The sequence below is a fragment of the Schistocerca nitens genome, chromosome 9 (genome assembly GCF_023898315.1).
Source record: "Schistocerca nitens isolate TAMUIC-IGC-003100 chromosome 9, iqSchNite1.1, whole genome shotgun sequence".
NCBI lineage: Eukaryota > Metazoa > Arthropoda > Insecta > Orthoptera > Acrididae > Schistocerca > Schistocerca nitens.
The window spans coordinates 436,875,661-436,892,741 of NC_064622.1; the positions used below are offsets into that span (position 1 = coordinate 436,875,661).

Sequence of the window (17,081 nt, forward strand, 5' to 3'; positions counted from 1 at the left end):
GATGGACGATGGTCGATTTTTGTTCTGTGCAAAACAAAGAAACTATGTTTCTCTCCTTACGAATGTCACCAATACTGTCGATAATCCTATCATTTACTACTTCATTGATCTACTGTACCAAAACTACACATCCGTAGTTTTGTAGAAAGCATCTCTATGTATTACACATTGTGACAGTGTAGATAGGGACATCCCGGCGATAGCAAGATCATTAGCGGCATAGCACAAGTTCGGGTTGGGCAAATGAGCCTAGCACTTTAAAAGGAACCACCCCGTCATTGGTCTTACATGATTTGGAACAATCAAGGGAAGCGTACAGGGGTTTGTCCCTCTGATATCGACAATACTAGTCCGGTGCCTGACTGTGAATTTTCCCTTTAAATGGTTGTGAATGATACCCAGAGAAAAGTCAGGCATTTTCAGTTTTGCGAATTTATTTATGTTGATACAGATCATTGTTCAACTTCTGAAGCCTTTCAGTGCCATATGTTCCATCTACTGCATTAATCCTAAATTCTTTCTCGTTATTTGGCCCTCGTTATTCCAACGAGGAAACATTTGATGACTGTGCGTCATAGTGTACAATCTCTCCTCTCTTCCTACCCCTTCCATCTCTTTCTGAGAACTTCCTGGGATTCAGATATTCGACATCCTGCTGAGATCTAGAAGATTATTCTCTCTCTCTCTCACACACACACTCACTCTCTCCCACTCTCTCTCTCTTGGCTCTCTCTCTCTCTCTCACTCACACTCACTCTCTCCCACACTCTCTCTCTCTCTCTCTCTCTCTCTCTCTCTCTCTGTGTGTGTGTGTGTGTGTGTGTGTGTGTGTTTATGATGAGGTATTTCTATAAAGTTGAAGCCGGACTCTGAACTTCGTAATAATCTTATCTGCAGCGAGCGGATGCGCTAACCGGCAATAAACCTGTATCTCAGATAAGTTCCACCATCGACCTGCCTCTGACAAGTGTTGCGTAATGCCTCTTCTGGTTTATAGCTACAATACACTAAATTTATGTTCAGAGAGAAAGTTATCGAACAAAATTGTGGGTAACGTTCCTAAACAAACACAAGGTAGTGCATTTGCGTAGTGAGACAGTGACGGAAACGATTGCCTACACAAAATTATTAAAATTCGCTATCATAATATAAGTAATAGGATATCGAATGCATTGTTTATTTCTGCTCGGTAAATGGTATCTTCAAACTATATTCATGAAACCACACTTGCAACAGGATATCTCTCTCTCTCTGGTACTGCCTATCGATGTTACATTCGGTTTCATCTCCAGCTCATATTGGTAATGTTACCACAGTCTAATTGACATTCACTAGTAATTTACATTCACTGTTGCTTAGGACCCACCGAAATCCATTCCTAATGTTCTTATGCGCGTATCCACAAGAAAAGGCATATGCATGATTCCTATCTCTTGACGCATTGTCATGGTGATGGGTGCCAGTTGTTCTATCTTCCCCTTCCAGAAACAAATGAGCTCCTCGCATAAACAGCGATGTACAGTGGTGATCTCATGTTCGCCAAGACTACAGAGCGAACACAGAATCAGATGTAGTCAATCTATTTGTGTGGTAGCCTCGCAATAAACTTGGGAGTCCCTGACGGGAACCACGTAACTTCTGAGAATACAGATTTGTACTGAGTCGACAACCGAAATAATGTTTTGACAAATGTTGACAGTAATGAGACCAGACTCCGGTTATGTTTTGTGAGAGCTTTTTTCTGTTAAGTTTCTTAATATGAACTCAAATTTTCTGATCCGAGCCAGACCGTCCAGTTGTTAGCACACAGGACCCACATTCGGGAGGACAGCGGTTCAAATCCCTGTCCGGCCATCCGCAATTAGGTTTTCCGTGATTTACCTAAGTCACTCTAGCAAAATGCCAGGACGGTTCTTTTGAAAAGGGCACGGCAGCTTTCTTTCCCTGTTATTTAGTAATCTGTGCTTGTGCTGCGCCTAATATAACCGCGCTGTTGACTGGACGTTACACTCTTGTCCTCCTTTCCTTTCCAAATCCCGGAAGAATACATGCGAAATAGTACACTTTTAATAACAATTTTTTGACTTTATACTGAAACGAGGTACAAAAATGGTAATCTTAAATATTTTTGATTTCTGTTATTATTAAAAGCGTTCAGCTGTAGTGACACAGTTCGTGCACTGCTTGAAGATCGCACTCTGCTTGCAGCATTTCACACGTAGCAACAGTAACTTCAACAATTTGTGACGCAGTCGGCTGCTGGTCTCTCCCAGGGGTAATTCCCAAATCGACAGTTAATTCCAACTTCAGAAACATGTTCTTCAATCGCGATGCTCAAAGAGGACATCTCCGTATTCCTTTAATTCGCCGAGACTCGCGGAGAGCAGCAGAGCTATTGCTATTATTTTGATAAAACAGCTTTACTAGTAAAGCCTTGCCCACCTTTTCGTGACCCGTGTTGACTGTCTGCAAGCGTAATGCACACCGATGGTTATGTTTCAACCCTGTGCCGCCGTACCACTACCGGCGCCTAAAAGCAATTCATGATAATAACACTACTAAAACCAGAAATCCTACAGAGCACAGTCTGAACATCATTCTTATAAAGTTTGACTCCCACACGGTAAATAACTATCAGTCTATAGTGGCTCAAGCAGCGAAAACTTAATTACACACATCAAAAAAGTTTTGCATCACCCCGGTTCCCAGAATTCCTGAAGACGGACAATGACTGATGATGTTGTATCACAGACACAGACCGTTAGATTCTTCAGAGATGTCACTATGTAAACAAGCATGCAAGAGCAGCACCAATTAAACGGAGGGGGCCGGCAGCCGATCAGATCTATTCCACAAGGAAGGAGGTTCACGGCTCGTGTTGTCTGTAGTTCAACCATGCCTACACGGTCAATACCGCGGTTCGATCGCGTCCGCATTGTTACATTGTGCCAGGAAGGGCTCTCAACAAGGTAAGTGTCCAGGCATCTCGCAGTGAACCAAAGAGATGTTGCTCGGACATGGAGGAGATACAGAGAGACAGGAACTATCGATGACGTGTCTCGTTCAGGCCGCCCAACAGCTACTACTGCAGTGGATGACCGCTATCTACGGATTATGGCTCGGAGGAACCCTGACAGAAACGCCACCATATTGAATAATGCCTTTCGTGCAACCACAGGACGTCGTGTTACGACTCAAACTGTGCACAATAAGCTGCATGATGCGCAACTTCACTCCCGACGTTCGTGGCGAGGTCCATCTTTGCGAACCACGACACCATGCAGCGCGGTAGAGATGGGCCCAACAACATGCCGAATGGACCGCTCATGATTGTCATCACGTTCTCTCCACCGATGAGTGTCGCATGTGCCTTCAACCTGACAAAAGTCGGACACGGTCAGGCTGAACGCCTTAGCCACACACTGTCCAGCGAGTGCAGTTTTGGTGTGGCATTGTGTGGGGTCGACGCACGCTGCTGGTGGTCATGGAAGGCCCCGTAATGACTGTACGATACGTGAGTGCCATCCTCCGACCGATAGTGCAACCATATCGGCAGCATGTTGGCGGCGAGGCATTCGTCTTCATGGATGACAATTCGCGCCCCAGTCGTGCACATCTTGCGAATGACTTCCTTCAGGATAACGACATCGCTCGACTAGAGTATGTTCTCCTGACATAAACCCTATCGAACATGCCTGGGATAGAATGAAAAGGGCTGTTTATGGACGTCGTAACCCACCGACCACTCTGAGGGATCCACGCCGAATCGCCGTTAAGGAGTGGGACAATCTTGACCAATAGTGCCCTGATAGTATGCCACAATGAATAGAGGCATGCATCATTGTAAGAGGACGTACTACTGGGTATTAGAGGTACCGGTGTGTACAGCACTTCCGAAGGTCTCGCCGTGTGGTGGTACAACATGCAATGTGTGCTTTTAATGAGCATTAAAATGGGGGGAAATGATGTTTATGTCGATCTCTATTCCAGTTTTTGCACAGGTTCCGGAACATTCGGAACCGAGGTGATGCAAACCTTTTTTGGTGTGTATACATCCACCCAGTGTAATCGGAGAGCGAATCTGGCACCACAAGATGTGCGAAAAAGTTCTGTATTTGACACAAATAATAATTTGGTATTTGGTTGTCTCAAGTTGATGACCTACGATATAATGAAGTTTTTATAGTTCCTGTAAACAGCAATGTACGGCTTAAACGTATTTAAAAATGGCATCGCAAAACCGACCAAAGCATCTACAATATGTGTTTACTAACGGAAAATGACTTTCCGTCAAGCGACCGTAATATTAATCTTGCACTTGATGCCGAGGAATCTTCCTTCAACTTGACGCAATGCTATCCATTACCTGAACATGGTCTTTTGACAGAAACTACTTTTACATAAGTAAATACATACTATCGTTTTTTTACTTTCAAAACAGAAAATAGAAAATAAAATAGACCGACATGCCACTATTACTCATGTCAATACGCAAAGACTTTTTCTACAGGTTGTATATTGTAATAGCAATACGTTTTAAATTACTTATGCTACGAAATATATTGGCAGACGTCAAGTAGGGCTAGTATATGAGTATTGCTATTTGAGGAGCAATATAACTGGTGATGGCCGAACTACAGAGGACGCAAGATGCAGATTCGTAACAGCAAGAAAAGCATTTATGAAACGGCGAAACTTGTTAACACGAAACATAAAATTGAATGCTAGGAAGTCTTCTCTGAAGTTTTCTGTGTGGAGTGTAGTCTTTTACGGAAGTGAATCATGGATGGTAAGCAGTTCAGACAAGAAGAGAGTAGAAGCTCCTGAAATGTGGTGCTACAGAATAATACTCAAGATCAGATGGGCAGATCGAACAACTAATGAAGTAGTTAATTCAATAGGGAGAAAAATTATGGCACAACTTCACTAAAAATAGGTATCGGTTCACAGGACGCATCCTGCGGTATTAAGAAATGTATATTAACACAGAGAAGAAGGCTCTAATGCAGTAACACATTGGGAAAGTTTAAGTGAATGTTGGTTGCAGTAGTTATTCAGTAATGAAGACAATTGGCACGCGAGGTATTGTTTTAGAGAGCAACTTAAAACTAGTCTTAGGGTTACAGACCACAACAATTACAAAGATTAAAGTTTCCAGAGGCACTGAAAGATCTCTGTAGATTACTTAGTACTTATCTGTACACAAAGAGACCCATGTAACGCATTCAAGATGGTAAAATCGTTGGAGACAACTCAAAAATGAATGTTATGTTACAAAGCAAGTCACTATTTTTGCAGAGCGCAAATAACAGTTACTTACTGATAGAAATTAAAGAAATAATGTAAAACAATATCTGACACATAGTCCCTACTCTACATGAGATATAAAGCGAACCAAATAGTAGATGACATCAATATCGAAGAAATTTCTGGGTCTCACAAATCAATCGGAAGCAAATGTCTTTAACCTTGAATTCAGTATCGCATTTCGGGAGCTGAGATGACTCAAGTTGCTATCGGTAGTACCGGATACCGCCTTAATAATCAAATACGGTACCACTATCTGATACAGGAAGTGACGATATTTCGAGGGATGTAGGTCTCAGATAAATAGACCGGCGCAGTGCCAGAATTCAGACTGGGTTCTCTGCTTCTGCCGCAACTGCTGAGAAGGGTAAAGCATTCGAGATGGTGAAACAGTTTTCTGAAAAGAGCTATGAACTGGACGTCGCCAGCATGGAGAACATGGAGGCGTTTCTGGACGCCAGCGGTGAGTCAATAAAAAGCGTCAACTTTGTCTTTGTCCTCTCCTACGGAACGTATACATAGTACCAGTCAACAGGGACTTTAGGTCATAGCTATAGGCTTCCTATCCGACAATGCGAATCTTTGAGTTGCTTAAGAATGTAGAAGAAAAAAGAATGTTGAACTTTATACAATTACGCTGGAGAACAACATCTCTTATGCATGTTTATAAATACGAATTTGAGTGTGAATAGATAATTTCGTCTTAAAATTATGTGTATGATAGACGTTTTATCAATTTTCATAGCATACTTTTACGGCCCGAAGAAAGGAATAGATCCAATTGCATTAACTATTGAGTCACTTACATCGATAGTTTTGATACAAGCAATAGTGAGACTAGACAAGCTTATGGGAGGAAAAACTCAAAGCAATGTAAAGGAAATTCGACCACCACTTCTGAAAGTCTCCCCAAAGTAATACTATAAATAATGTTGATCATATTTACAGTTCCATGCTGTATAGTTTCTCCCACATAAGTAACATTTTAACTACCGTACATGTCGCAATTGTCTTGCAATGGAATGTTTTACATTTATGAACTACTTCTTCAGAAACTTGATAAAGAAGGTAAGGGGTACAACTTAGTTGATTCAGTGTTAACATAATCTTCTCAAGTGACGTTAAAGTTTACCTACTCCGGCACAGAATTCCGCCAAGATAATACTTACCATCCTTTTCTATTAGTATAGCTGGATCATATGAAAACGAATGTTTTTCCAGTTTCTTCTGCCCCGCTACCACTTGTCCTATGAATTTATGTCGTTGATACTGCCTCCTATACTCCCTTGAGCCGCGTACCTATAGATTTTCCTTTCGGATTTTTGCGCTGTAATTTTATTGCAGGCACGCTTTGTGTGCTGCGTTCATTTACATGCCTGTAAAACTTCAATCTTGTCCTCCCCATTTTTTCTTGCGAGAGTTCCTCGTTTAATGTACATTTCTCTTATGGCAGTCTCAAAATATCCCTAACATTCCGTCCTATTCAGTTAATATCCTCTCAGCCTTACTGCACGCGACCTTATTTGTGATCTTCTAGATGTGACCAATGCCGCTCTTAAATCTCCAAAGTTTAATTTCGTAACCATCCATTTTGCTCTCTCATGCGTGTAACTGCCACTGAACTGCCTCTTTATCCTCCTCTCGCATGCCAACAAAAACATTTAGTCTGCTTCAAGCTTTCCTGTCGCTATTCCATGGTCGTGATGAAAAGCAACTATGAAAGAGTCCCTTTTCTGCACATATTTTTGTTACAACCTGTGGGTTTTCTCTCTCTTCCAAATTATACAAAGCTTAGGTTTCATTGTTTCATCTCCCTTAGATTTCTTCGAATCTTCCTTCTGTACTTAGTATCAGATAGCTTTTGTGTACTGAGTTAAGACATTACCACAGCCTTCCCATCTACACTCCTGGAAATTGAAATAAGAACACCGTGAATTCATTGTCCCAGGAAGGGGAAACTTTATTGACACATTCCTGGGGTCAGATACATCACATGATCACACTGACAGAACCACAGGCACATAGACACAGGCAACAGAGCATGCACAATGTCGGCACTAGTACAGTGTATATCCACCTTTCGCAGCAATGCAGGCTGCTATTCTCCCATGGAGACGATCGTAGAGATGCTGGATGTAGTCCTGTGGAACGGCTTGCCATGCCATTTCCACCTGGCGCCTCAGTTGGACCAGCGTTCGTGCCGGACGTGCAGACCGCGTGAGACGACGCTTCATCCAGTCCCAAACATGCTCAATGGGGGACAGATCCGGAGATCTTGCTGGCCAGGGTAGTTGACTTACACCTTCTAGAGCACGTTGGGTGGCACGGGATACATGCGGACGTGCATTGTCCTGTTGGAACAGCAAGTTCCCTTGCCGGTCTAGGAATGGTAGAACGATGGGTTCGATGACGGTTTGGATGTACCGTGCACTATTCAGTGTCCCCTCGACGATCACCAGTGGTGTACGGCCAGTGTAGGAGATCGCTCCCCACACCATGATGCCGGGTGTTGGCCCTGTGTGCCTCGGTCGTATGCAGTCCTGATTGTGGCGCTCACCTGCACGGCGCCAAACACGCATACGACCATCATTGGCACCAAGGCAGAAGCGACTCTCATCGCTGAAGACGACACGTCTCCATTCGTCCGTCCATTCACGCCTGTTGCGACACCACTGGAGGCGGGCTGCACGATGTTGGGGCGCGAACGGAAGACGGCCTAACGGTGTGCGGGACCGTAGCCCAGCTTCATGGAGACGGTTGCGAATGGTCCTCGCCGATACCCCAGGAGCAACAGTGTCCCTAATTTGCTGGGAAGTGGCGGTGTGGTCCCCTACGGCACTGCGTAGGATCCTACGGTCTTGGCGTGCATACGTGCGTCGCTGCGGTCCGGTCCCAGGTCGAAGGGCACGTGCACCTTCCGCCGACCACTGGCGACAACATCGATGTACTGTGGAGACCTCACGCCCCACGTGTTGAGCAATTCGGCGGTACGTCCACCCGGCCTCCCGCATACCCACTATACGCCCTCGCTCAAAGTCCGTCAACTGCACATACGGTTCACGTCCACGCTGTCGCGGCATGCTACCAGTGTTAAAGACTGCGATGGAGCTCCGTATGTCACGGCAAACTGGCTGACACTGACGGCGGCGATGCACAAATGCTGCGCAGCTAGCGCCATTCGACGGCCAACACCGCGGTTCCTGGTGTGTCCGCTGTGCCGTGCGTGTGATCATTGCTTGTACAGCCCTCTCGCAGTGTCCGGAGCAAGTATGGTGGGTCTGACACACCGGTGTCAATGTGTTCTTTTTTCCATTTCCAGGAGTGTAGGTACTTGTGCTCTCGTACTTGATTTCTGTGGTATCAATCCATGCTGTTCGTGTCACAGAATATTTTCTAGTGTATTCTAGACGTGTGTTTCTAAAATTTCCATTCTGTTTGCGTAATGGAACGTAATAAATCTTCATTTGGAACTGATGACGATTTTCATCCGATAATAACGTTTGCTGAGTCACTCGTCCAGTAATGTAGCGAATCAAGTAACAAAACAGGTTTATTCTCTAACATATAGAACATAAATAATAAGATTTTATAAGGCATAATTTTTTTCCCGGAGAAAGGAATCAAAATATAGGGCAATTTATCTCTCATATTTTGATACTTTGCAAGTATCGATATCGATTACCGACACGATTCGGCGAAATTCTCTATTCCCGGGAAGGAGGAACTATCTATATACATAGACCCGCCCGGTAGGCCGCGCGGTCTAACGCACGGCTTTCCGGGCGGGAAAGAGCGCCTGGTCCCCGGCACGAATCCGCCCGGCGGATTTGTGTCGAGGTCTGGTGAACCGGCCGGTCTGTGGATGGTTTTTAGGGGGTTTTCCATCTGCCTCGGCGAATGCGATCTGGTTCCTCTTATTCCGCCTCATTTACACTATGTCGGCGACTGCTGCGGAAACAGGTTATCCACGCATGCGTACACCACCATTACTCTAGCACGCAAACATAGGGGTTACACTCGTCTGGTGTGAGACGTTCCCTGGGTGGACACCGGGGGCCGAACCGCACAATAACCCTGGGTTCGGTGTGGGACGGCGGAGGGGTGAAGTGGACTGCGGTAGTCGTCGTGGGGCTGTGGACCACTACGGCTGCGGCGGGGACGGAGCCTCTCCGTCGTTTCTAGGTTCCCGGTTAACATACGATACAATATAATCTATTTACATAAATAAGTTCTCGCGAAACCCTTGGTGCGTGAAACGTACTCGCACTAACCTGAATTTTTAAGTATAACGAACAGTGCAGTGCTGTATTCGGTGATGGAAGTAAATGTGAGCAGTGAATACGCATGTTCAATATCACTGGTAGACGCCAAAGATCAGTTTGGATTTCGGAGAAATATAGGAACACGTACGACGAAACTGACCCTACGACCTAGGGAAAACTTCTGACAGTGTTGACTGGAATACGCTTTTGAAATTCTGAAAGTATCAGACGTAAAATACAGGGAGCGAAAGGCCATTTACAACTTGTTCAGAAACCAGAACGCAGTTATAAGAGTCGAGGGGCATGAAAGGGAAGTAGTGGATGAGAAGGGAGTGAACGGGATCATAGTCTGTCGCCAATCTGTACACGAGTAAGCAGCAAACGAAACAAACAAAAAAAAAAAATAGTAGGAATTAAAGTTCAGCGAGCAGAAATTTAAACCTTGAGATTTGCCGATGACACTGTAATTCCATAAGACACAGCAAAGACATGGAAGAGAAGCTGAACGGAATGAACAGTGTCTTGTAAGGACGATATAAGATGGACATGAACCAAAGCAAAACAAGGATAAAGGAATGTAGTCGAATTAAATCAGGTGATGGAGTGGGAATTAGATTAGAAAACTAGACACTTAAAGTAGTAGATAAGTTTTGTTATTTGGACAGCTGAATAACTGATTATGGCCGAAGCAGAGAGGATATGAAATGTAGACTGGTAATGGCAAGAAAAGGGTTTCTGAAGAAAAGAAATTTGTTAACATCGAATATAGATTTAAGTGTTAGGACATTTTTATGAAAGTATTTGTATGGAATGTAGCTGTGTATGAAAGTGACACATGGATGATAAGCAATTTAGATATGAAGAGAACAGAACGTTTTGGAATGTGGTGTTTGGGATGTACGCTGCAGGTGAGATGGATAGATCACGTAACTAATGATGAGATACTGAATAGTACCGGGGAGAAAAGAATTTTGTTGCAGAATCTGACAAGAAAAAGGGGTCGGTTCATAGTACACATTCTGAGACACCAAGGGACCACCAATTTAGTTTCCAAGGGAAGTGTGGGGAGGAGGGGGAGGGTAAAAATTGTACAGGGAGATCAAGCGATGAATACTGTCACCAGACTCAGAAGGATGTAAGTTGCGCTAGTTATTCAGAGATGAAGAGGCTTGACAGGATATAGTAGGATGGAGAGCTGCATCGAGCGAGTCGTTGGACTGACGACCACAGTAACAACAGAGAAGAACCAATGATGAACGGCATGTTTCTCCACACGGTTGCATAATAGGCGCGAGAGCATTACGGACGTATTGAACTAATAGCAGTGGAGGCCGCCCGGTTGGCCGTGAGGTCTAACGCACGGCTTTCCGGGCGGGAAGGAGCGCCTGGTCCCCGGCACGAATCCACCCGGCGGATTTGTGTCGAGGTCTGGTGAACCAGACGGTCTGTGTATGGTTTTTAGGCGGTTTTCCAACTGCCTCGGCGAATGCGGGCTGTTTCCCCTTATTCCGTCTCAGTTACACTATGTCGGCGATTGCTGCGCAAACAAGTTCTCCACTTACGCTTACACTCGTCTGGTGCGAGACGTTCCCTGGGGGGGTCCACCGGAGGCCGAACCGCACAATAACCCTGGGTTCGGTGTGGGGTGGCGGAGGGGTGAAGTGGACTGCGGTAGTCGTTGTAGGGTTGTGGACCACTGCAGCTGCGGCGGGGTCGTTTCTAGGTCCCCGGTTAACACACAACACAGTACAATACAACAGAGTGGCATTTTGAATCACTAGGAAGTTTAGTGTTGAAATTCCGAGAGCGTACATTACAAGAAGAGTCGGCAGTATACTACCTCCTTCGAAAAATGTTCTGCATAAGTGCCGTGACGAGAAATTAGATAAAATGTAGCTCATACCGAGCTTATGCATTCTTGTTCATTCCATGATCTACTCGCGAATTGAATGAGACAGGTGGAATGTGATAGTCATAACAGAAGAACTCTCACACCAAAAGGTGAGTTGCGGAGTATAGACGTAGATATAACAATTAAGTTATCGGTACAAATCTTTCAGTTATCCACATCCTCCTAATGATGAGAATTGCAATCGGGAATAATAGATAACTATCATTTTAAGTAACTCGACGCAGATATACTGCGTCTCGAAGAGGATCGGTGAGACAAACTCCTCTCGAGTCTCTGCAGGCTGAGTAATTTCTCTTTATATGACTATTTATGTTAGTTTCTGACCTGCAGGTGTCACTGATCCCACGCACCGCCAGCTGGCTCTGTCAGCGAAGGACACCCTGACTCTGACACTGGAGGGTGACAAGGTGACGGATGTGACCCAACTGGGTGACTACAAGCACGTCCTGACGTACCGCCTGGCGGAGGAGTTCACAGAGGACACGGCCGGCCGCAAGAGGAAGAGCACCGTCACCCAAAGGGGCGCCGACACGCTGGTCAAGGTCGAGAAGTACGAGGATGGAAAGACCGTCACCATAGAGAAGACCTTCAGCGCCGACAAGATGGTCGCGGTGAGTTCCAAAACAGAACTCTCGCTCTCAGCACTTTTTGTTTTGCACCTCTCCTTGCTGTGTGTGTGTGTGTGTGTGTGTGTCAGATATAGTGTTGCATTATGCTAACCCATGACAGTGAGTCCAAAGTCATTTGAAGGAAGCTTTTACCGTCTGCCTCAAACCACACTTGTTTATAATTACTACTATAACATCTCATGTAATTTCAAATTGGAGCTACTACCTGATACAAGGCATAATTCCCGGTTGATAGGTTTATCAGATTGTGGTACAAAGAGGGAACTGCTCGTCTGTGAGCATCACTGTAACTTTTAATCAAAATCCTTCAGGAGAGTAATATTGTTGTTTCAAATATATAAAATTCGCTTCACAGAAAAATAGCTTGATGGGAACAATGTGATCCTAAATTGTTGCTGCAGGACCTTTTTTTTGGATATCATACACTGTTTTTAGGGGATCATGAGATTCTATAGAACACTGTTTTGTCATCCCATTCTCCTTCTATGGACACACCCGTGACATTATTATGGTTACTTGTGTTCCACTCTTAATGTTTCAAATTTACCCACGTTTAAACACAATACCTCTAATCCATTAATTAATTTCTTCGTGATTTTATATAATTTGTATGAGGGTGGTATCATTGGTCTGGTAAAAAAGCAAGAAAAATGTTATTTTGTAAAGAAAATAGCTCGCCTTACTTCTTGACAAAGTCTCATTTGACGGATGTACAATCGGTCCAGCGATCCTCCAGCTTTTTCTTCAAATCAGAGAAATAACTTCTTTCAAACTCTGAAAAATACTAGTAGACTACAACTGTCACTTCCTTATTTGATGAAAATTTCTTCCCAGCAATCCAAAGTTACAAGTTAAGGAACAGGAAGAATGCACTTGGAGCTAATTCTCGTGAATAGAACGGATGAGGAACCAGTTGAAAGATCAGTCCATGCACTTTGGCATTATCACTGATGGGTCGGATGGCGCATTACCACTGTGAAACATCACTTTTTCCCTTGCCAACCTAGGTCTTTTTTTCATCGAACGCAAGTGTCACGCGATCTGGCAATGAAGCATATTGTTCCTTGGAAACCTGACAGAATGGTCTTTACCTTCTTCGATGTACTTTCACAGGCTTTTGTCCATTGTTTTGACAACTGTCTTGAATCTGGTGTGTGTGTGTGTGTGTGTGTGTGTGTGTGTGTGTGTTTGCGCGTGTGTTGTATGTACGTGTCTGTCATATTCATAAAATCGGATTAAAATAATTATTACATTTGTTTTTATTTGTTGTATTTGTTACTGTTCGGCCTCACTCTGTCAGACGCACTTAATGTTATCACAGTTCCTTTCTTATGAGTATATAGAATCAGAACAATGAATAAAGTTCCGTGTGCAACAATAAACTTTCATACTTTCGTAGGCACTTCAGTGCGCACAAGATCGTTGGTATACATTCCATCACATTCTTGTCCTTAGCACTTTTTGCTCTGGTGTACGCACTTCTGCCAGCGACAGATCACAGCATGCGGTGACTCATTCAGTTTTTAATCAGACAACCTAACCTCTTATTATAGCTTCTACGTTATACAAAAGCTCAGATTACGTTTCTCGTGTGCCACACGTGATTTTTAGTCTGGTCACTTAAATATACACATCATATTTAACTATCACTTCGAAAAATATTTGCGCTTGTTAAGTGCTCTACTAGTGTTGGTAAGAAACAGACTCTACCTTTTATTTCTGTATTTCACGCAAACATTTAGAAATTTCTGCTTTAGCCCTAGGATATCCTCGTAGATCATTGAGGTTCAGAGAATTCTAAGAAATTTTTACAGGTGAGATATTTACTATAAATAGTAGTATTCGGTATGACTATACGAGCATACTTCGCCCTACAAGAGGTAAATGAAGGTTAATCTGTTCTGCTATGGAACACTGAAAACAAGAAACATGACCCACACAGCAGTCTCTCTTCTAATTGACTAAAATGAAACCGCATGAGCTCTGCAGTTTTTGCAGATCCTTGCACTGTAATGCGAATAGCATTCTGAAATATTTACTTGAGATGGAAGTATGCAGCGATTAGTCGTGAATAATCTGAATTTATTGCAAATCTATCTCGACTACAAAACAACCAGTATCTGTGTAGTCACATAAAACTTGTGTGATAACATTGGGTGATGTATGCACTGAGTCCAAAGCGATCTGCAGTAACCTGAGATTATCCACGACTGATCGCTACATTCTACCACTTGCAAATCCAACGGTCGCTGCTCAGGAAAAACCTATGGTTTCCAAAACAAATATAGTTACTTGAACGTATCATAAACTACACTTTAGGTTTGCATATCCCTTCATCTTTCAGCCTTGCACCTCATGCGATCGCGCCTACGTTACAGTATTTTCTTTTTTTCCATTGTGTGATATCTCTTTCACATGAATCATTTCTGTATTTTTATTTTGTGTTCGATATTATCAACTACCTTGTTAATTTCATTGTGACTGTGTAATAAACGATGTCGTAGTGCCATTCTTAAGTTTATGAGCAGCTCATTTAGAAGCTTCACATCTACTACCCAGTTAGACCACTTTTTAAGTCTCAGTTCTTTTATGTGACTGCACCGAAAGAGAATAATTAAGGAATTTTTCAGTAATATTAATATCTTTTTTGTCGATCAGTCAGTCAGTAAATACAACCATAAAATGATATTATGGACGAGTAAAATAATAACTCTAAAATCTTAGGACATTGGTGGACGATGAAAATGTCCTTTCTTCTCCTGTCAATATTTATAAGGAATTGGTACTATTGCGTAATGACTGCACTATTACTTACTTCAATCAAAGTTATGCATGCATTATTATCTCATATAACCATAACTAGTAATTATTGAAACAAATAATTACACTACTGGAAATGGAAAAAAGAACACATTGACACCGGTGTGTCAGACCCACCATACTTGCTCCGGACACTGCGAGAGGGCTGTACAAGCAATGATCACACGTACGGCACAGCGGACACACCAGGAACCGCGGTGTTGGCCGTCGAATGGCGCTAGCTGCGCAGCATTTGTGCACCGCCGCCGTCAGTGTCAGCCAGTTTGCCGTGGCATACGGAGCTCCATCGCAGTCTTTAACACGGTAGCATGCCGCGACAGCGTGGACGTGAACCGTATGTGCAGTTGACGGACTTTGAGCGAGGGCGTATAGTGGGCATGCGGGAGGCCGGGTGGACGTACCGCCGAATTGCTCAACACGTGGGGCGTGAGGTCTCCACAGTACATCGATGTTGTCGCCAGTGGTCGGCGGAAGGTGCACGTGCCCGTCGACCTGGGACCGGACCGCAGCGACGCACGGATGCACGCCATGACCGTAGGATCCTACGCAGTGCCGTAGGGGACCACACCGCCACTTCCCAGCAAATTAGGGACACTGTTGCTCCTGGGGTATCGGCGAGGACCATTCGCAACCGTCTCCATGAAGCTGGGCTACGGTCCCGCACACCGTTAGGCCGTCTTCCGCTCACGCCCCAACATCGTGCAGCCCGCCTCCAGTGGTGTCGCGACAGGCGTGAATGGAGGGACGAATGGAGACGTGTCGTCTTCAGCGATGAGAGTCGCTTCTGCCTTGGTGCCAATGATGGTCGTATGCGTGTTTGGCGCCGTGCAGGTGAGCGCCACAATCAGGACTGCATACGACCGAGGCACACAGGGCCAACACCCGGCATCATGGTGTGGGGAGCGATCTGCTACACTGGCCGTACACCACTGGTGATCGTCGAGGGGACACTTAATAGTGCACAGTACATCCAAACCGTCATCGAACCCATCGTTCTACCATTCCTAGACCGGCAAGGGAACTTGCTGTTCCAACAGGACAATGCACGTCCGCATGTATCCCGTGCCACCCAACGTGCTCTAGAAGGTGTAAGTCAACTACCCTGGCCAGCAAGATCTCCGGATCTGTCCCCCATTGAGCATGTTTGGGACTGGATGAAGCGTCGTCTCACGCGGTCTGCACGTCCAGCACGAACGCTGGTCCAACTGAGGCGCCAGGTGGAAATGGCATGGCAAGCCGTTCCACAGGACTACATCCAGCATCTCTACGATCGTCTCCATGGGAGAACAGCAGCCTGCATTGCTGCGAAAGGTGGATATACACTGTACTAGTGCCGACATTGTGCATGCTCTGTTGCCTGTGTCTATGTGCCTGTGGTTCTGTCAGTGTGATCATGTGATGTATCTGACCCCACGAATGTGTCAATAAAGTTTCCCCTTCCTGGGACAATGAATTCACGGTGTTCTTATTTCAATTTCCAGGAGTGTATTTATGAGTTAATGATTTATAACAAATTACTTTTCTCTTTCAGACCCTCTCTGTTGGCAACGTCACCGCGAAAAGGATTTACAAAGCAGTCTGAATTCGACTTTCTTTCGTCTAAAATTCAATAATTTATTTCCTCTGTATATGTCAATAAATTTTTTTGTCAAAGTTACACTTCGCTATGATATGTTGTTTAACTTAAAGTGCCCTACCCGTACCCACTCATTTATTATATTTTAGTTTCTGTTTCGTCTTGAATGTGTCAGTATGCGTTTCCATCAGACACTCACTGTATGAATAGAGAAAAGATTTCCATATCAGCGAAGCTGAAAAATTTGCAATCACAGAAAAGACGTGGTTAAAAAGGAATCGGGAAAGTTCCATAGCAGTAAAGGGAAAGCATTCAGTAATTTCAAAATATATAATGTCAGTTATGAGTAATTGTATAGAATAATAGCGAGAACTCAGTATAAGGTAGTTCTGACTGCTTACGGTTTCCATTGACAGACAATAACTTATCGCAGTTTCGTATCTTTTCCTCACTCAGTGACTGCTCCTGGAGCCAGCGCCTCACCCCTCGGCTGTGGACACATGTGCTTCGCCGTGACAGTCTGGAGCATATATCAGAAACAGCATTGGTAATAGCCTCTTAAACAGTTATTTTAT

General features: G+C 44.3%; 1 protein-coding gene across 1 annotated transcript; it reads left to right on the forward strand.

Moving 5' to 3' along the window:
• Window positions 1-5,688: 5,688 nt before the first annotated feature.
• On the forward strand, window positions 5,689-16,512 carry LOC126204300 (fatty acid-binding protein, muscle-like). The gene is made up of 3 exons (XM_049938687.1): window positions 5,689-5,770; window positions 11,812-12,092; window positions 16,462-16,512. Exons 1-3 carry the CDS (start codon window positions 5,689-5,691, stop codon window positions 16,510-16,512), a joined length of 414 nt encoding a protein of 137 aa, XP_049794644.1.
• The last annotated feature ends 569 nt before the right edge of the window (window positions 16,513-17,081 follow it).